We start from the raw sequence: 21803 nt of genomic DNA, 5'->3' as shown, positions 1-21803 counted from the left end.
CAAAATGCTTCCAAGAAACTACCGCCGAGCAAATTACGTCGTCTTCAGTGTCTCCGTGTAATTTCCTTCCCTCGGACGCTTGAAAACGAAGATGCGAGGCGAGCTTCGCATTTGTTTTGCAAGCTCCCGGCACGAACTTCTTGCGCGAGAAGAAAATGCTGCAGTTAATGCACGCGTGTGCATGTGTGTGCGTATATGCGTGCGTTTGTGTGTATGTGTTTCTGGCGGTTGAGCCGCTATGCATAGTAGCAGATTTCGCTTTACGAAGATGGCCTTTTATGATTACGTAAGATTCCCTCCACAATCTCGTCGTCAGAAATAATGGAAGAAAAGTCCGCAGTGGGAGGACCACTTTAATTTATTTATTCGTGAATATTGCGACTTTTTATATTTAGCATGTTTAATTTGTAAGTTTATTTTATGAGGGGTTTAACGTCCCAAAGCGACTCAGGCTATGAGAGGCGGCGTAGTGAAGGACTCCGGAAATTCCGACCACCTGGGGTTCCTTAACGTGCACTGACATCGCACAGTACACGGGCCTCTAGAATTTCGCCTCCATCGCAATTCAACCGCCGCTGCCGGGATCGAACCCGCGTCTTTCCGTTCAGCAGCCGAGCGCCATAACCATGAGCCAACGCGGCGGCCCGCAGACAGGTTTGACGCGTTGGTTTGAATATGCAAAGTGCTGATGGCAGCAACATGAACATTTCAGACATCACACAACGTACAGACTAAATTGGGCAGCAATTCTGAGCAAAAGAGCTCTCGAAATGAAACTAAACGAGCAGCGTTGTAAGAGCAAAACAAAGCTGTAAAAACGATGCGTTCTAGTTTCATGAAGCGTTTCGGACAAGCACATCATTGCGCCAAGCTCGCCGCAGAACATTAATTTTCTCCGGGCTGAGTCTTGTCCATTTGCTGCTAATGATGAAAGGTGTTGCAAGGCACATTCGGCGATTTCGTGCGTAGCAGCATTTCGCAACGCTCTACGCTCCGTCCGTGCTTACGCGTAATCTCCTGTAATTTATCTGATTGTTTGCTTGCTCCCTTCTGATAAAAACAAGATGCGAAGGTATACGGCTGGTTGCCCTCTCTCTTTCCCTGTGTCTCCACTCCTAAATGCGTTGTACGAAGAAGCGTCTTTTGTTCTTCTTTTGTCGCGCAGATCGACCTGCAGAACCACACGCACATCACGGGCGTCGTCCTGCAGGGCATGAACACGCCCGTCAAGAGCGGCTACATCATGGCCTTCCACCTGACCTTCAGCAACGACAGCATCTACTGGACGTCCGAGGAGCAGCCCGTGGGACACAGGAAGGTGGGGAGGGGGGGACTGCTGAGAACCTCTGGCCTGGTGTACAGACGTGTACGGTGTCGGAGGGGACACTCATTTCTTTCTCAATTACACATATTTACTTGCACCTCTGCATCGAACTCGACATACAATTTTTGAAAGAATCATGTCGCCAGATGAAAAGTACAGAGGAAATAAGCTGTAGTGGCGTTCATTCCTGTATAATGTTACAAGAGTTACATCCTGAGATGCATAAGTGAGGTGCAGGATTTGGAAGAAAGACTGTGTTGGGTACAGGAGGTGTGTTCAGTCACATGGCTCATTAACGTGACCAATGGATCATGTGACCTGCCGATGTGACTTGTAACAATAGGTCACGTGACCTTGCTAAGCGGTGACATCATGGCATGCGGACGACAGCCACGTGAGGAGGTTCTGGCTGCACCAGCTGCTGGTGTAAAGGAAAAATTTGTGTTCTTTACTGTTACTTGGGGAGTAGTCGCTTAGTACGAGCTGTAACAACGCTTCGACCTCTGGCGGTGGCTTCTGAAAGGAAAGATGGCTAACGGTGGTTGTTTCTGGATCGGCTGTTTACAGACTGCATTCTCAGGATGCATGAAAATTGAGTTAGACTGGTTAGGTCACTAAATGGGCAGGGTCTTTCGACGCGGGTTTCTCGACAAGGGCGGAGCGCGGGCTTTCATAACAGCTTGTAAGCATGTGAGTTACATTAGGTAACAGTAGCGAGCCGGGATGTTTTCGGTGAGTTCTTCGCGTACTCCTCTTCATTCATGCAGGTAGGCGCGATGTCGGTGTCGCCAGCCGAATTGCCTTCCGGTTGTGCAGCGTCTGTGCATAGTCAGGGCACATTTGCCACGACGTAGCTTTCAGAGGCTGAAAATATGAGCACATTCGCATCACCGAATTGCGTAGCGCAATACACGCGACCGCCACACCACCTGAGGATAAAGCTTCTGATGCTGCTGGTTAAGCGGATGCAATAGCAATCTTAATTTCTCACGCGATGGGAAGAACAAGCCGCACTTGTGTTAAATACATATAGTGAACAGTAAGATTGTATGCAGCGCAGTTCCTTCCTCCACGCCACACCCGACATGCTCCATTCCCCGTGGCAGGTGTACGAGTGTCGCCAGTGCGAGCTGTCGACGTTCAACGCGGACCAGGCGGTGCGCTACAACCTGCTGCGTGGAATCGTCACGCGCTACGTCAAGCTGCAGGTGCTTCGCTGGAAGAGGGCGCCATGTCTTCGCCTAGAGCTCGTCGGGTGCCGCTCGCAGGGTGAGCTTCACCTCCACGCCGCACCTTTTCCTTGGAACACTCTTGGAGCCCTTCAGCTCGCAGGTCGAAGGTAGACTTACCAAACGACTGACCGTGAGATTCGGTGCATGCCGGAAACTCGGTTAACAACGTATCTATGGAATTTTAAACCCTCAAGCTGCAGTGTAAGGCTATATACTTCACAAGCGAATCCGGCCTTTTACGACCCATGGAACTCCGGCTGCCGGCCGTGGCTAGGTAAACTGGTACCGAGCTTCTATGACAGACTTGCGCTCACCCCTCCTTTATCTCCATCACTGTCTGCCATTAAGACCTCTCTTCATTCCTTTTCTCAAAGCCAAGCGGGCTGTATAGGGTAAAGTAATCTGCGTCAAGGCAACCTTCCTTGCTTTCAAAAGGCTAAGTTTTCTTTCGTTTATTCTTCATTTTCTGCCCCTCTATCTACAAAAAGACAGCCTGTAAGAACCACCTCGCTCGCCAAGACATGCGGCAGTTTAGTCCGAGACGCTCAAAACGTCGTTCTTTTCAGTGTAATGGCCGCAATCTGGAGGTTCAAACTGAATGAGGCGTTGTTCTTGAAATAGGACTCCTCTTCCATTATTCCGCCACTCGGCGAGAGTGAGAAGTGCGCAGCTTTTGCAGCGGCGGCGATAGCTTGCAACTCTGTTTTTTCTTTTTTCACCATGTTTGTTTTCAGCTGTAAAACGTTATCGAAAGAAGTCGTTCGGAGTAGCGTTGGTTCGGGCAACATGCTGCGGCGCGGAACTTCTCATGCTTTCCAAGTGTGTTTTCTGAAGTTCACGGAAAATATTCCGCTAAGCAGCGGATTCTTGTTCTTCAGTCGTTGACATGGTGTTTATAAAGCTCATCACATAGCTTGTCAGCGAAAGTGTTGTGATGTGTGCAGAGTCTTTAAGGCGCTTAATGGGGGGTCACACAATACCATTTCGTAAGGCGTTCGAGGCTTACTCGACCGCTCGGGAGAAAAAAAAATTGTGGTAAAAAAAAAGTTGATGAGAACATGAAGAGAGCCTAGGAAGTGAGTAAAAGCTGCATCGATCTGCCTGCGGCCAGCTTTTGGAGATCGTTGTTACCTTTGAAATTGAGTAAAAAAAAACATGCCGCACCCTTGTCGCGAGTGAACAGGGTACAGGCAAACCTCTGGCCGGTCAGCTAGCGCACTGACATTATTAATTAAGCGCGGCCCTCGGACGCATGTAGTGACCGGATGTGATAGTTAGCCACAGCAAACTGTTTGCTTGCGTGACCGTCGCAGATTATATTGAACTAGAGGAAGTCCCGGGTGGAGGCGAGGATCGCGGAGAACGCCGCGCGAGCGAGGCGTAAAGAAAAAATGCAACCCGCCGCGCCTTGAGGCCTTGCCTGTCCGGTTCAAGGCTAACTTGCACTGCCGCCGCCCGTCGCGGCCGTGAAAAAAGAGACAGCTGCCGGATGCTCTTGCAAGGCGTGAGCGGAGGCGCGGCACTTTTTTATTGCTTGGTGCAGCGTGTCGTCTCTGAAGTAACGCTTATAGACACTCCGAGTTACATTGACCGTTCGCCGAGCGAGCCATGTCCACGGAGTCGTCACATGGATTCATTTTTACGGGTGGTGGCATTCAGCTTGCGCAAAATGTCTGCTCAGAGAAGGACGCAGAGCGAGAGAGTGGTCGCCCGCTAACTTACCGATTTTTGAGACGCTGAAAGCCGATTTTATGTTTCCTGAGGGAATTGGCTTGCCTGACCATTTTCGCGCTCTGAAACCTCCGCCTGCTATGAGGCTTAATGCGCTCCTGCTCCAGTGTGCGCGCATTTAAATGCCATCGGCATTTTAAAAATTGCTGAACTCCTAGAGAGCCGATGGTTAGTTTCTCTTCTCGATACCTTTTCAGTGGTGCTTATTATAAACTTTTACCTGCGTAAATAAATCACTGATGACCCTCTCATCGATCTCTAATGCGTCCGGCTCAAGCAGTTAAGAATCATGGCTGCCAGACTAATTAATAAGTCTACTGCCACTTTAACGACTCATATTACTATAACTCTACCCGTTACGTACATGTCTTGCCCACTTATAATCACGGGTGCTAGGGACACATGGCACACTTTGCAGCTATGGCGCTTATTCTGCCACTGAGAACACATCCAGTCGGGGGCAGGCAGTAATAGAATCGCGCACCTAAAAGCCGTGGAGTGCAGTGCGCACATTAAACTATTCTCGTCGTTAGCTGCATCTCCGTGAACGTGCGGCACCTCTAGCTCTGGTGGAGGCCTGATTTTATTTTGATATTAGCCCGTACTAAGGTTGAGATGCACATTTAAGCGCTTTTAATTTTCAACGAGAAAAGGAACTATGGTGGAAACCTGCTTATCCGGCTGGTTGACAAAGGTCAAGGGCTATTTGAAGGTGGCATGTGCAGCAGCGTTCAGAGCTAAGTACAACAGCTTCCAGTCGAGTACGCAATCTTGTTGCCATTGGAAATGAAAGCAGAGAATATGGATATTTAAGTGCAACAGTTGTGCAGCACATAATAAAAAAAAAGTGTGAGTAACAATACGAAACAACCGAAAACAGAATGAGCAACAGCAAGAATAGAAGATGATGTATAAGCTCTGGACAGCTGGTAATAATCTTCGATAGCTTGGAGTTGATTCATAAGCGCTGGACTGTCCGCTTTCATCCCATTCACCTTTCGTCCTCATGTCCCACTTCGGACTCCATCTTTACTGTCGTGCCCGTCCGCTGGCACCCTCGCAGTGAACTGTGGCGCCGTGCTGGAGGCTCCCGAGGGCTCGATCGCGTCGCCCAACCACCCGTTCTACTACGGCCAGGACAAGAGCTGCCGGTGGAAGATCCTGCCGCCGCCGGGGAAGCACGTCTGGCTCAGCTTCATCATCTTCGACCTGGCCCAGAGGGAGGCCTCGTCCCGAGCCGGACAGTGCCAGGTGTGCCAGCGCGCTAACTCCCACTCTGTGTTATAGCCCTGTGTGCTTGGCGGAATTATCTCCAATGTGGAGCGGATTTCAAACAAGAAGTTAGTTGTAATTAGAGTCCATCTCTGAGCATCTAATAGTTTCGGGGTTCAAAACAACTTTGTAACGGGGTGGTCGCATTATCAAAAGATAGTTTGGTTTGGTTTATTGGGGTTTAACGTCCCAAAGCAACTCAGGCTATGAGGGACGCCGTAGTGAAGGGCTCCGGAAATTTTGACCACCTGGGGTTCTTTAATAAGCACTGACATCGCACAGTACACGGGCTTCTGGAATTTCGCTTTCATCGAAATCCAGCCACCGCGGCCGGTATGGAACCCGCGTCTTTCGGGTCAGCAGCCAAGCGCCGCAACCACTGAGCCACCGCGACGGGGCTCTTACCTGACCAAAAGAGCGTAAGAGAGCCGGGAGCCAAGCTTCGAGCGCATAAGAACATTCCAGGTTTGGCGGTGATTTTCATGTATCCACCAACTCGGGAGACTGTGCGGTTAAAAAAGATGCGTCTCTGGCGCCGTGTTTTTAGGTAGAATCGAGGCGAACGAATCCGAAAAATATGGAGCCTTCCGTCGCAGACCAGCAGCTCTCAAAGACTGGCATAAACGAAGAGCCACGCACAAGAATAAAAAATACCGCGATAACACGGCGTTTACTTTCCATCTGTGATCGCCTCGCGATGTTCAGCCAGCCGTCCCAGCGAGTAACTCGGTGATATGTCATGCAACGAAGCGTTCGATCACAGGAAACGAACCGTTCGTTTCAATTCGCCATGCGCCTCGAGAAAAGGGTTGAGTCTGAAAAAAAAAGTGGCACCAACGCGGAGCGTATACGACGTCTGGAAAAACTCTCCCCATCAAGGTTCTGCGTCAGCGGCAAATTGTATGGCAGGCTGGTGGTTTTACAGCGCATGGGGTATAACTCGCTCACGTTCACTCCTCAGCACACATACACGCGCACAAGATGCGGCGCTAGATAAACTGGACCTTCCTGTTCGCCGCGAGGTCGAGTTTATCTGGGTCTCCTAGAGCAATATACGCAATGACCCTTCCTTTTGTGTTCGCTCTGTCGTCCCTCCTTCGGCTCCCAGGCACATCGTCTACCTAATGTCCACTGCCCGACAAAGGAAGGCGTCCCCGCAGACGACAAAAGTGGAGAATTGCGCGGTCTTATATTGCTGTCTGGACGAAATGCGGAAGAACTGCGTATGCACTCCGAGTGGTCGTGCTTTCTTTTTTGCGAACGATGAAGTGTGCGCTAAGGTGCCGGCTTTATTTCACAGCAGTAACGGCAGCGGAAACGTGCAGCGGAAAAAAACGTCGCGTTTCGTGAAAACGCTTAGAGTTTTTCAATGCGGAACAATGAAGACAACCCTATGGCTTTCGGCTATTCTGCGCCGTCAGAAGCAAGGACAGAATAACTGCACAACTGACGTCGGCGTATCGGATGTTTATCTTTTTTACGCGCTTTAAACCAGTCTTCGAGAGACCTATAACTCAGCAACTATATAAATTTCTTTAAGGCATCATCAACGAGATGAAAATGTTTCACCTTTTCATCTGGCGTGCAGTTGAATAGTTTTTTCTTACGTACCATAAAAATTTCAAACGCCTTTTTGTGGAGTTCCTCGCGCTATACTTTTGAAGAGATTATGAATTTATTTTTCTTATTTATTTATTACTTAACTGCGTCGACATGCAGGGCACTACAAAAAGAGGGGATTTTCAAGTGTTAATGTCTGAAAAAGAACAAATTAATCAAAGCATGGAACAAATCGCTTTTCAAGGAAGTATAAACGATGCTTGACGGCAAACTGTTCCAACATCGGAGAGTGCGAACAAAAAATAATAATAACATTAACGTGCGTCCCTAAAAGAAAATTCCTTTCATCTTCGAATGGTGGTGCAGCCGATTCGGTATGTAATTTGGCGGCTGAAGATATCTTTCATTGTTTATGCCGGTTCTGAAGTAGCAAAAGCTCTGAAAGAATTTTAATCTAAGATTTCTTCTGTGGTCTCTTAGCTCTTCCCGTTTCATACCCAGCCATTCTGGACAAAAGCATTTTTGAGCAGGAAACCGTTTATGAACGCGATTTTTTCATATAATGAAAGATTTCAATATAACCATCAATACATCCACGAATCACCGGACGGCAGTCTTACATTTTTTTTTTTTCCTAATAACGTTTTTGCTATCGTCAGGAACGTTCCCCATTGGTTTTCTAGGGCAGTCTTGACTCTTCGATGCGATCGATGCAAACACTTTAAAAGAAAGAATTTGCTACATATGAGAAGAATGGACCATTACCGTCAATATTTCTGTAACAGTTTCTTACAATTTTTTCATTTTCAAAATTTTTATCGCAGAAAATTGGACATGCGGTTTGCGTTTGCTCTTAGTCATGCCGAGTTCCTGGCTCTAATTTCGTGCTAAAAATCTTACTGGCCCGATCTGAATTTTTTCCTCATTTTGTTATAAGCAGTAGTGTTGTATGCAGCTGCCAACAAACGCTTCTATACTCAAGTATTGAACGCACGTGGTCAAAATACACCTGTTTTTTTTTTTAATACTTAGCGAACGACCAAAATTCCGCCATAAGAAAGTCTAAACCCATGCTGCCTTCTTCCCAATGAAATTAACGCGCTTATTCCATCACAGGAAAGAAGCAAAAAAGGCGCCAAAGTATTTAAATTCCGTGCGTGTACTTAAAGTGATACCATTAATTCTATTCCTATGCAAACGGTTTCGGTGCTTTCTTGTAAAAGTGACGTAAACACTTTATATTTATTTGCAGCTCCCAACGTGTACACCAGTCAGCTATGGTGTCCAAATTGCGTTCGTACTTCGTGCTTCTTTTTTCCCCTCCTGTCACAGCGGCATGGGAGGCTGCATCGTGTAAAATAACTAAATTAAATAAAGAAAGACTGCGTTTCAAGCAAACGCACATTGACAGTTCCCCTGCGCTCCCCATCACCTTCATTTTCGCGCGCTAACAAGATTTCCTTTTCCTTGCGCTGTCGCCTTTGTTCCTCTTTTCCTTCCATGAACTTCAATGGACCAGCGTAGCATCCAGTTTCCAAGCCAGTTCAAAGCCTTCCTTGTCACTGTCGTGTTTTAAGCCAAGTGATTACTCAATCTTCGTTCGGATGCCCTCGCCGCTGTTGTGGCGCTCTTTCTGCAACTTTCATCTCTTTTCTTTTCTTTTTTCTTCGGAGGGAGCAGGACCAGCTCCTGCTGTACCCGGGCCGTGACCTGAACAGCAACTGCTCGGACTCCATCCTGTCGCCGAACGGCCAGACTTTCCCCAAGGAGATCATCTCCAACGGCCCCATGGAGATACACCTCAAGACCTGCTTCCGCTACTCGCTCAGCAGGTTCAGCGGCTTCTACGCCACGTACAAGTTCACCGGTACGCTTCGCAGCACGCCATTTCACTTTGAGCGTCTTGGCGGTTTGACGCGCTGCGCTGTGCCGTCTGCCTCCATACATGAAGGCACATTGATAGATTACGGTAATCGATGTTATTTCCATTAGTCTTGTGCCGTTGCCTAGCAATCCGAGTTGCTACCCGAGCTTACCAGGGTTACTCGGGTAAGCTCGGGTAAGCTTCGGTAGTAACTCGGGTAAGCTCGGGTAGTAACATGGGTAAGCTCGGGTAAATTCCGAGGAGCGTCGCGCGTGCTGCGCGAGAGGCTGCTCGAGAAGAGCAGCATGGGCTGCACAAGCCCTACCGGTGGCTGTGATAGAAACACCCAGCTGCCAGTGCAGTGGTGCACCACTTAACCGCTGCGCCACTGCGCTGGTAGTGGTATGAGGACTCCCCACCATCTATGAATGTTAAGTGGAGAATGAGCAATTCTACATGTATGGGCATTAACCCACTAAAGATATCGTGTCATGCCCTTAAAGTGGAGCTTAAGTCTCCCCTGAAACTGAAGAATGAACCTCTGGTTTCGGTCGTCTACTCTGTTTAACTATGTTAAACACGTATCAATTTTTTAGCGAGATGCACAGATATACCTCGGTGCGCGGTTGACTATGCAGCAAGCGTTGCTTTGTCTAAAAACGCGTGTTATTAGACTGTTGTGCACTTCTCCAAAGTTTGGCAAATTCTATGAATTCCGGTCTCTGGAGGTCATTTGCCAAACTGGCACTCAGTGTGGTCACACGCGTTTAGCTTCCCTTGATCGCTGACGGCACAGGGGGGATGATGTCATGGAGGTGACTGTATTCTCTGTCAGACTGCCCCGGCTGCGGCATGGGCGACTACCACTGCTCGGCGCTGCACGTGTGCGACGCGCACTGCGGCCACATCTTCTCCATCGACTACCCCAAGCCGTACGTGAACAACCACCGGTGCGCGTGGCTCATCGTGGCGCCGCCGTCGCACTACATCAACGTCACTTTCGAGGACTTCGACCTGCCCAGCGCCGAGCACTGCGCCACCGACTACCTCGAGTTCTACGACGGCCGGGACCAGGAGCAGGAGAACCTTATAGGCGAGTGCAGTGCATTTGGTGCAATCCGCGGCCGCTTGCGGTGCAGATGCATGGCTTCTGTGGTGGTGGTGGTTGTGGTGGAAAGCTATTATTATTATGAATAAAAGAAATAAAGCCGGTGGAGCGTGGAGCCCCTATTCCAGGGCCCCAGCTGCCCGGTCTGCCCGGACGGTTAGCCCTAGTAAAAATGGTCTGTAGGCTGTTTATAGACTTCTTATAGACTCTATTGACTTCTTATGGATATTTCCTTTTGTCTGTTCATAGTGTACAGACTGCCTATAGACAAAAGTATACTGAAATTTTATGGCCACAAATCTGTAGACTGTTTATACACTTTCTATAGGATTTGTATTGTCTTTATACTAATCAATAGGAGTTGTCTTTAGAAACGCTGTAAACTTTATTAACAAAAGTGTATGGACAGTCCATAGACTGTGGAGAGAAATTTTTGAAGGGGACACCCACCAGCTCACGCTGGGAGGCCAGACCCGAGAGGCCAGTTCCTGCATCCACCGATCCTGGAAGGGATAGTGGTGGGGTGGGGGCCTGGGGCTCTCCCAGGTGGTATGAAATAGGATGGGTGGGCTGCTACACAATGTGCAGGTGGCGGGTACAAGGTGGGATGGACCTTGCAGGGGATTGATATGGAGAGTATGGTGTTTGGCTGTGCATCCTGAATGACCGCATGCATTGCACTGCGGGGATGTCTTACAGACCAGCTTATTCTGCAAGAGCGCGCTTAGCTAGCGCAGCCAAGTTCAGTGATATATGTCAGAATTTCTTCTTAACAGCACAGCGTTTTTATGATAATCGGCCCGTCAACGGAAGCGGGGACAGTCTGTACGAGGTATGTGTCACTAGTCGGCACATGCGCATCTATTAATTATAGCAGTAATTACTGTTATCGTTAATTATGACGTCTGTTCATCTGCTCTTGTACCCGCCGTGGTGGCTCGTGTAGTTGTGGTGCTCGGCTGCTGACCGACAGACGCGGGTTCGATCTCGGCCGCTGCGGTCGCATTTCGATGGAGGCAAAATATTAGAGGCCCGTGTGCTGTACGAACCCCAGGTGTTCGAAATTATCTGGACCCCCCCCCCCCCCCCCCCCCGTGCCAGAGTCGGTGGCACCTAATTGTACATCGATTCAGATGCTTTAATTATTTAATAAGCATGGAAGAGTGTAACAACGCATTTGGCGACCATAATTCGTTCGAGATTTAGGCACAAACCATGTGAAATCAGCACGGGTGGTGTACTTCAGTTCGGGACGTTAAACCCCATAAATCCATCTGCTCTTGCGCTGTAAATTCTGTTGAAACTGATTACCTTGACACGGATTACGTTGTTTCATAAGCCACTCACGGATAGTGTTTATATGGAGCACGCGCGACCTTAATCTGTAGATTATAACGCTGCCGGATTTTGTTAATTTTTTACAAGCTCTGCACCGCTAAATGATAGGGCGCTAACGCTGAAATATTTCATGGGAAAACAAAACAAAAAGATAGAGGGCGTGACGTGTCATATAAAATTGAAGTCGCGCATCGTTCTTGGCGTCGTCCCTTTCTCTGCCTCCGTTCATTATTCATATATTTCGAGGGATATGCTTCCTAATGCGAAAAACCTTTCAAGAAAAAAGAAAAGAGTATTTTTTTTTGTTGCTAGTTCCTTTCCGCCTTTTGGGTCGGATGTCAGTGATGAATTTCTCGCGGATAAAATAGGAATAAAATATTTCCCTAATCCCGGTGGTCGTGTTCTTCCGGGTGCCGTCGCTTTAGAATCTCCTCAGAGCTTTCCAGGCAGCGAAAAACTAATTCAGTTTCTCTGCCGTTTCGTTCAGCTCTTGTGTACTGAGCGCATTGGCAAGCCCTTTCTGGCATTCCAGAAGACGTCCATGGTAGCGTAATGGAGGACGAATGCAGGACGAATACTTTTTTTTTTTTCGGTGGCAGGAAGGGTGTGGGGGGAGGCTATTTGCAAGTCGGAGAAGATTTCGTCGCCATTTGTTGTCTGCTTCTTGTATGTGTGCTTTTTTTTATTTGTTTTGTGTATGAGTTCAGACAAGTTCCAACCATCTCCGCAGTGCCGACTCGGAAAAGCCGAAACGGCGGCGGGATTCAATTCAGTACGCGCCCATGTACCATTTATGCTGGCAGTAGCCACGTGTAATGAGCATAAGACGTTAACTGCAGGCGTTAACCCGTTAACTCTTACGGATAACGTCGTCTGCGAGTAACGCGACGCAGTCATGCGGTACTTGTGCTTATCTCTGCCGTATGTGACCTCCTTGCATAATGTTTACAATCGCTGTATACTTAACCCAAAGCAAAAAATATCCGGTGTCAGTTCAAACTGCCGTAACTTCTCCTATTCGCGTGGAGGTTTATGAAACAACATGCTAGGAACATTCGTGACAGGGACAACGTCGTCTTACGTACTTTTTTTTTATCTGATAGTGATCGGTGAGATTTGAACAAGAGCTATCGATGCAGCAGCTCTGAGGTCAGTCAATGCACCTACCTTAACTATGCCGCTTTATGAAAGTGTGTCGGGTGCGGAAGCAACAATTCTCTTTTTGAGTTCACATCGTTTTCTTTATTTGATACTGCCTGTAAGCCGGTGAACGCTGAACAACTGACGAGTGAATTGCTCGTAGTACATACCAGTACAGCGCTACTAAGTTGTGGAAGATGTCGTGTAGTTTAGCAGAAACCGCAGAAATAATATATTATAGAACACATAAAGAAAGGAGATAAAGGCGGTTGAATAGAAATAGCAGCCCTATTTTTTTTAAAAATGCGCAGGTGATCACATGATGTGGAGCGATAAATTTGTATTAGCAGTATTGGCTGTGTTGGACTTAGGTGGGTGGAGGCTCGTAGGTGGGAGATAGGTTTTTACCGATGCGTGCCCGCAGGTGCACCCGCCGGAGCATTCCGCTCCGATCCGCTAGGGGCGCTGGGAGGTGACCGCTGACAAAAAATAATAATAAAGAAAAGCTGAGCATGGTGGCAATTGCCACCACCCCGTTTCAAAGGGGGCGCTCCTATCCATCCATCCATCCATCCATTCACACGGAGATACTGACTGCGGCTATTTGCAGAAATAGGACTGCTGCTAGCTCAATTAAAATAAAATGTCCAGAGTTCCAAATGCCTGCCGGCCAACGTATATATCCTACAATGCAGCTCTGCAAACACGTGCCAACATGCTCAAAGTGACATGCCTCGTCCTTAGAACAGCATTGCTTTACCGGGCCTGATGAACACTCAAGTGAAGTGATGCAGTGCGTAACAATGAGTACCTGCTAGGAATTCCACTGCAACTCGTAATTAGCGGGGTCATTCTTTTATTAAAGCTTTCCTACCGTGCAGCTCTAATTCATGAAAAAAAAAATTGGCAGTGGCTTAGCTCAGCTATGCCAGGTTATACGTAGCGAGAGGTACGGTATATCTCTCCTTGGCCGGAGGCCAGCGGCGTCTGTTCCGCGGTCGGCGCGCCGCGCCGGCTGCTGCGCGGATCTGACGCCAGTCGGCTCCTCGCGCATGCGCAGAACTGGTGACCGACAGCCACAGCGAAACGGCGAGACTGCGGGTAATGTAGCTCTCGCTAGAAAGAATAAACTTCATTCTCTCGTCACTACAGCTTACAGACTGTCTCAAAACTGTATTGTTCTTTGCCGTTATCGCAAAACCTCTTTAGTGGGCGTAGCCGGTATGCATAGTAGGCCGCGCGCGCGCTTTCTCATACCGGCCCCCCGCCTGTGCTGCCCCACAGGCCGCTACTGCAACAACTCGATGCCCCCACGCAACGTGGTCTCCAGCTGGAACACGCTCTCCATCGTGTTCTCCACCGACGGCAAGGGCGCCGGGCGCGGGTTTGCCTTGTCTTACAAGTCGCTCAGCTTCCAGCTGCCGCCGGACCTGAACCAGCTGTACTTCGACAGTGAGTACGGCATCGCAACATTTCAAGACAGACGCGACAAAATAATTTTTTCTCCAGCGTTGTTCGACAATTAATGAATAACATAACCAAGCATCATGAGTTATGTCAGACTTCACTCTAACTGCTAGCGATTGCACCAATATATAAGTACATTGTTTCTTGTGCGGTGTTTTTTTTTTTTTTGCATAACAGTATGAGTTTATACGAATACATGGACACGTGAACACTTGCACTGAGCCTTGTAATAATAATTACTTTACCTGTTTTTATCAGCTCCAAAGAAATGTAAAAACCACTCTGCGAACAAAGTGGCAAAGCAACAAAAGCCTTCCAGATCAATCACATGCCCATTTCTTGGTCAGTCTGTGTACCAATCTCATCGGGAAACGGGTGGAACGCGGCAGTATTTAGTAACGACATACTACGCCCATGATAACAGCAATGCCGATTATCCCAAAGAAAATGTCATATGCCGATATCACCGTACAAAGAAACACATGTTGGCCCAAGGTTTCACAGCGCAGCAGCGCAGATGTAAATCTGCCTCAATCAAGCGAGTGCATTTTCCCTTTTTGGGGTAGACCCCCAGGAGTGCCCTCAGCAGTGGAAGTTCTACCAGGACCACTGCTACAACATGTACGAGGAGCCGGACCCGCTGCAGTGGTACGAGGCCGAGACCAAGTGCGCCGAATGGGGCAAGGGCCGCTCGGGCCACCTGGTGAGCATCCTGGACGAGCGCGAGATGGCCATCATCCACTACTTCCTCACCGACATCTGGAAGGCGCACCGAAAGTCGCTCTACATCGGTGCGTACTCAGGAGCGCCCTTTACAAAAGCTACACTAGATGTGGGTCCATTCCGGCGTAATTTTGTTGTAGCCCACTCTGTGGCAGCTGTACGTCTACACTCACCACTTCCCCTCTCCCCACCGTCTTCTACCCTTGGGCTTCTAGTGGGGAGGCGAGATGAGTCAGTGCATGCTCAGTTTTTTTTATTAGTATATCTTAACCTTGTACGGCTGTAAAAGTGTTCTCAAATTTCCAGTGAACCTTTTTTAAGACGCACGCATGCAAATAATTCTATATGGACCCAACATTCATCAGCCGCTCAGAGACGCAAACTGATTTCTTGGGACGAGAGTGCAGGCAAACCTTAGCATAGCTCGCCGTGGTGTCGAACGACACGAAAATTGTAAATCAGCACCCTGTGCAGTAGACAGCTGGCAGTGATCGTTTTCGCATCGAGTTTTTCCGATATTTCACGATAGACGCTGTTTCCTATCTTTGCAGCCGGCAATGGCGTCGCTGGAAAGCTTCGTTTTTGCCTTTTAGCGTGGTGCCTCTCTGTGACGCCCTCTTGCGTTTTGTTTTTTCTTCTTTGTCTGCAGGTCTAACCGACGCCGCGGGCGAAGGTTTCTACCGCTGGAGCGACGGTAACCCCATGAGTTATTCAGACTGGTATGTTAGGTACGGCCATTTTGCATGTACACACAGTGCATGCCACACATCTCTCTCCCCATCTCTCCTCTCGTGCACGCGCGCGAACGGGTCCCGCCGCCCAACCGCGGTGAGACGACGTCTGCTCTCTCTGCATATTTTGGCTTCCGCCACTCGAAATATTCTTCTCCGATGTGGCTTAGGACACAAATTTCCCGTTTGCTTTCGTTTCTGCTCACGTTCACACAAAAGGAAATGTGTTTAGTACTGTTGTTTTCATGGCAGTAAGTATATGTCAACTATCCAAGCTTCTTACCGGAGTACAGGAGGGCGTACCAGGATGGTAAAGAGCACCCTCGAACGCTGCAACCAGTGACAGTGTTGGTCATATATTTAGCGGAATCCCACAAGGTGGCGTAAACTTGTAATAAGGGAGTAATTACTCATTGGCATCCACCCAGATGTGTCAAATATTTAGGGGACTCCCACAAGGTGGAGTAGATTTGTAATAAGGGAGTAATTACTCATTGGCATCCACCCAGGTGTGTCAAATATTTAGGGTACTCCCACAAGGTGGAGTAGATTTCTAATGAGGGAGTAATTACTCATTGGCATCAGCCCAAGTGTGTCAACTATTCAGAACCCCACAAGGTATAGTAGATTAATAATAAGGGAGTAAGTACTCATTGGCATTCACCCAAGCGCGTGAAATATTTAGGATAACACAAGGTGGGGTAGATTTGTAATAGGGGAGTAATTACTCGTCACTTGCCCAAGTGTGTCAGATATTTAGAGCCCCAAAAGGTGGAGCAGATTTGTAATGAGGTAGTAATTACTCATTGGCATGCACCCAGGTGTGCAAAATATTTAGGGGACTCCCACAAGGTGGAGAAGATTTGTAATAAGGGAGTAATTACTCATCCACCCAGCTGTGCCAACTATTCAGAACCCCACAAGGTGGAGTAGATTTATTATAATGGAGCAATCACTCATTGGCATCCACCCAAGTGTGTGAAATATTTAGGAGAACACTTGGTGGAGTAGATTTGTAGTAATTGAGTAATAACTCATTGGCATCTGCCCAAGTGTGTCAGATATTTAGACCCTCAAAAGGTCGAGTAGGTTTGTATTAAGGGAGCAATTACTCATTGGCATTCACCCAAGTGTGTCCGCCGCGCCCACTGTTGCGCCACCGCGCTGAGCACCGACCGTGTACTGTAATTACCAAAGCTTCTACCTTAGCGAAAACTGGTGCTTAGGCTTAGCTTGAGTGAAATGTGCGGGAACGAAATCAGGGAATATTTTTTTCCGGCTGCTTATTCACGATGTTCTCTATTTCAAGTCCCGATGAATACGCTGCTTTAAACATCCTAGCATGGAAGATCAAAACAAAATTCACTTTGGATATAGTAACTTGAGATTGACTTTGGATCAAACTAAGCTCATCCTAAGTTCGGTCCGCAGTGAACATCATTTGGTATATCATTCAGTTTTCTACTTTTCTCTAACATACTTGGCCTCTTTGCGCTAAATATCTATCAGCTCTGACTAAACTGTTTGGTTTTCCAGTCCATTCGCACTGAATCCGGTTCGGCTGTTGCTTATTCTACTTTTATAATGGACATTAGAATTCACTATCAAGACAAACATACTGAATTAATACCAGGGCACCATTACTAGTGCAGTAAGTGCTCTAAAATGAAATTAATGAAGTTACCCACGTGATGTTTGCGGCATCCTGCAGACGTTTACAGCACAAATCATACAGTCTAGGTTTGCAGCTACAACCCACAGTGAAAATTAACTTACCTTGCACAGCACAGTTCTTATTTTAACGTCACAGCCTTGGAAGTTCATTTCACGAGAAAAGCCGGCGTACGTCCGTCTGTGCCACGAAAAAGCAGGCGGTGGACCTGCCCACCCTGCCCACCGGGTTGTGGGCAACCTGCCTACCATAGCAGGTGATAATAAAATTAATTCAAATAAATTCAATGCAATTGGCCACCTCCCTGCCTTGCCACTACGCATTAGCTTATTGGTAGAGATATAGACAGCATCCCGAAGTACTATCTGTGCCAAATCGAGCCTTATGGGAACTCGTGAAGAGAAACATGGGCCCCACAAGCCCCACTGGTGGCTGTGTTTGAAACAGCCCCCTACCGGGCCGCCAGTGTCGCAATTGTTTAACCGCTGCACCACTGCTCCAGTAGTGGTATGAGGACTCAGCGATCTGTGAATCTGTGAAAGAGAAGGAGTACTTGCACGGGAGGAATATCTAATACTACCGCATTGTATATTCTTAAGGGTAGGTTGAGCGTCGTCCAGGTTTTTTTTTTTTTTATACTAAACTAGCCAGTTAATCTGATGAATGTGGGCAGGTGCAGCTGCACGCATGAGAGAGAAGATAAACCTACGGCTAGAGCTTACTAGCTGCCGAGAACGCAGCTAAGACCACAATACACATGTATAACAGTGGCAGCACTTCAGCGAAATAACGCAACAGTTTCCCGAAGCCTGGAAGCAGCAGTCTGCGACAGGCGTACCGCTAGTCGCTGCAATGAAGAAAATTCGGCAGACACACTTAAGACTACTTACGCGGGAGAATTCTGAAGCATTACAGTGCTGAGTCATGATGCTTTGCAGAATGATTATGAGTCAGACTACGGCTACGAATCATGATTTTCATAGGTTATAGTACGTTAGGCTGCATTATTCATAACTATACGTGCTTGCTTGTATGTGTTGTGACAACGTACACCGGTGTATACTTCACCCGAATTTCGTGCCGTGGACGGTGGCGGACGGCTTTTGTTCAACAGTCTAGCAAGGGAACAGCAGTTCACCATTGGTAGCCAGGTGCTGGAAGTAGTAAGAGAATATGTCTATTTAAGGCAGGTAGTGACAGCTGATCCGGATCATGAGAGGGAAATAACTAGAAGAATAAGAATGGGGTGGATCGCATAAGGCAGGTTCTCTCAGATCATGAATGGCAGTTTACCAATATCCCTCAAAAAAAAAAAAAAAATACAACAGCTGTATCTTACTGGTACTCACCTATGGGGCAGAAACGTGGAGGCTAACAAAGAGGGTTCAGCTTAAGTTAAGGACAACGCAGAGAGCTATGGAAAGAAAAATGATAGGGGTAACGTTAAGAGATCGGAATCGGGCCGAGTGGGTGAGAGAACAAACGCGCGTTAATGATATCCTAGTTGAAATCAAGAGGAAGAAGTGGGCTTGGGCAGGGCATGTAATGCGAAGGCAAGATAACCGCTGGTCCTTAAGGGTAACGGAGTAGATTCCAAGAGAAGGCAAGCGTAACAGGGGGCGGCAGAAAGTTAGGTGGGCGGATGAGATTAAGAAATTTGTGGGAATACGGTGGCCGCAACTGGCGAAGGACAGGGTTAATTGGAGAGACATAGGAGAGGCCTTTTCCCTGCAGTGGGCGTAGTCAGGCTGCTGCTGATGATGATGATGATTTCGCATTTAAACAGAACACAACGCTCACGTAAAACTCAGCTCTTCCGTGGCAGTAATTATGCGCTCAGCGAACCCTCGGCGCACTTCCGAGTCGTCAAGCGTCAGCGCGGGAGCGCCATCTCGAGATGACGATTCCGCGCTGACCACGTGACACAGGTCGTGAGACACTAAAGCCGCTTTCGTCGTCCGGCGTCGCGCTTGGACGCGTCGTCTCGCAGGGCGTACGCGGGCCACGGCCTGTCCTCGCAGCCCGACTGGGTGGCGTACGAGGACTGCACCATGCTTCGCGTGGACAGCGGCCACTCGACCGCCCACTGGCACGACATCCCTTGCTCGCTGGGCAAGCACTCGTTGGGCCCTCTGGGACGCGCGGCCGCCGCCGAAGCTGGGGGCTCCGCGTCGCTGGGCGGGTGGCGCGCGCTCGACGAGCTGCCCATCACCACCATCAGCGCCTACATCTGCAAGATGAGCAGCCATAAGGCCGGTGCGCTTCGCCTTCCTCCCGCCTCCTCTCCTTTTTCACGTATCCCCGATCTGTACACTGTCCTACACGCTCCCAAAGAGACTTCGAAGGAAGAACAGCAAAATGAGCGATAATTGCGATTAAGTGCTGATCAGCACAACCGCATGGGCACGAAAAAATTTGCACTTTTTCGAATATTTTTATTGTTTACGATAAATCTTCAGACCAGCGCAAGTTTTTCTTGTTTATTTTCACCAGCTAAGGTTTGGTTTGGTTTGGTTTATGGGGTTTAACGTCCCAAAGCGACTCAGGCTATGAGAGACGCCGTAGTGGAGGGCTCCGGAAATTTCGACCACCTGGGGTTCTTTAACGTGCACTGACATCGCACAGTACACGGGTCTCTAGGTTTCAAAGCTCTGCAGCTTTCTAATGTAACCAAGTAAATTCTGCGACGTGGCACTTAATTAACTTTTCATCTCTAGGTACGCGCTTAGATCGTCTAGTTTTCTTCATTTTTTTTTCGGCAGAGAACTTCAACCCGTGTATTGAGAACTGATTGTCTCCAGAGGTCTGGTTCGAGAGCTCGAGTTCCGGTGTATTAGCTTCGTACCACAACGGCTGCTTGTGCCACGCGGGAATTCGGTTGTCAAGGGTGGGCCGAGTCACTAGCTTCTTTGAGTTCGGAATCAGAACCGGACAGGCTGGGATAGAAGCAGAGCGACAAACGCTGGGGTTCCTAAAAGGATGACTATCTCTCTGTGTGCTCAGCCTTTGGGGCATGTCCGAGAACGCTTAGTCCTTCAGAGCGGCTTTCCCACAACCCGGCGTGCTCTTTCCGGAGGTTGCCGAAGCTTCCTTCTAGACCGAGCGGATCCTTCGACGACACGTGTTTCATGCGTATAATGTACACCGTGTGACTTGTCTTTGCAGACAACGCCCCTGGTCCCCCTCCACTGTACCGACACATGAAGATGTACGTGAGCGAGGTGCATGTGGCGCCGGAGAAGTACTTCGTGTGCCGCAACAAGGAGGTCATCTCGGTCGTCAATGTCTGCGACGGGGTCTACGACTGCCGCGACAAGTCGGACGAGAGCGACTGCGGTACGCTTTCGGCGCACGGACAAAACAATGAGTGCCTTGTCTTGCCTAAAATCAATAATTTATTTTGTCGTCCTATCGTGACGCCCGAGTCCTCTTAGTGCAGAGGCCACCATAAGACAAGAGGCCGTTCAACAGATCGTTTGTTATCTATGTTGGTTTTATTGGCGCATAAGCATATAAAGTAATCATGCGTAAAAAAAAAGGACTAAACGTCCCGGCATGCACTCTGCAAAGCACATCTTAACGCTTCTCTCTGTTTCTTGTCCACAAACATGACTTTTCTGCCGTAGGATTCATATGGCACCACAGTATAGCTGGTATCTCCTATCGCTGATGAATACTGCTTGTAGATTTATCTGGAAATCTTACTATTTCTAGTGCTGGCACAAATGAAAATGCAACTAAAGGACGAAACCAGTGGCGTTAGAAAAAAAATACAGGTATAATAAAGTTGTCGTAAGCATATCTTTGACCGTTTAGTGCTGAAAATGCTTGCATAACAGCAAATTATGGACCGTACAGGCGCGGCCATAAGTAAACGGAGCACGCTGTTGCGTTCTAAGTGCAATCACGTTTTCTCCATTGGTAATGAAGAAGCTTTGTTTGTCCACAAGAAAGCCCACCAACCTCCGCTACCAGCATGCGAGTACCGCTGCTGGAAAAATTCGCTTAGGTGATGCGTTAAAAATATTCGAAGACAGTTGCGTGCTCCGTTTACTTTTGTCCGCGCCTGTACCTAGTGTAATAAAGAAGTTCCTACAAGGCGCTGCGTCGCGAACAACTAGCGGTGCAGTCCAGATCCAAACCAGCGGCGGCGATCAGTCCGGAGCACACATGAGCGTTGGAGCGGTCAGCGCTTGTCGTCGTCCTGTTTCTTAAGCGCCAGCCACTGAAGGTTCCGGAGTCGAAGGCCTTTCTTACACTAGACATTTTGTGCTATGAAAACGTCAAAGCCGAAGCGCAGATTCTTAAAAATGCGATTGCAAGCAAACTGCTTCTTCTGATCTTCCCTCCAGCATTTATTTCACAGTAATGTGTGAATAATCTTGAGAAGAGCGCGTTATCTAGTTTTTCACTGTGTTTTAAAATCTGGAAGAATTGGAGTGGTTTGTTTTAGGTACACCTCAATTGGAACTTTTCATAAGCTTTGAAATAATACGTTAATGTAAGGTTACCTGGAATCATACAAATTTAAGCCACACATTGCGTCATTCCCTAGACGTTTCTAGTTTTCACGTACCTTTCGTTGCCAGTTGTGAAAGCATCGAGCATATGCAAGAATAGCAACTTTACCACATTTGAATG

The 21803-nt window shown here is 48.2% G+C and overlaps 1 protein-coding gene across 3 annotated transcripts in view; it reads left to right on the top strand.

Moving 5' to 3' along the window:
- Positions 1-21803, top strand: part of LOC149340186 (uncharacterized) — a 110211-nt gene that overhangs the window by 63941 nt on the left and 24467 nt on the right. For 2 of the 3 annotated variants that reach the window (XM_089548956.1, XM_089548954.1), the window contains 10 exons: positions 1166-1318; positions 2431-2593; positions 5351-5538; positions 8800-8986; positions 9819-10076; positions 13854-14021; positions 14603-14827; positions 15409-15487; positions 19153-19418; positions 20328-20498. In XM_089548956.1, the coding sequence (XP_089405082.1) occupies positions 1166-1318; positions 2431-2593; positions 5351-5538; positions 8800-8986; positions 9819-10076; positions 13854-14021; positions 14603-14827; positions 15409-15487; positions 19153-19418; positions 20328-20498 (1858 nt within the window). The remainder of the gene's footprint in view (positions 1-1165; positions 1319-2430; positions 2594-5350; positions 5539-8799; positions 8987-9818; positions 10077-13853; positions 14022-14602; positions 14828-15408; positions 15488-19152; positions 19419-20327; positions 20499-21803) is intronic. The other variant, XM_089548955.1, reaches the window with a different exon arrangement.

This window comes from Amblyomma mixtum, chromosome 6 (genome assembly GCF_055824585.1).
Source record: "Amblyomma mixtum isolate Tamu chromosome 6, ASM5582458v1, whole genome shotgun sequence".
In the NCBI taxonomy this organism is placed as follows: domain Eukaryota; kingdom Metazoa; phylum Arthropoda; class Arachnida; order Ixodida; family Ixodidae; genus Amblyomma; species Amblyomma mixtum.
Note: the sequence above shows the minus strand (reverse complement) of the source record. Positions and strands in the feature narration are given on the sequence as shown.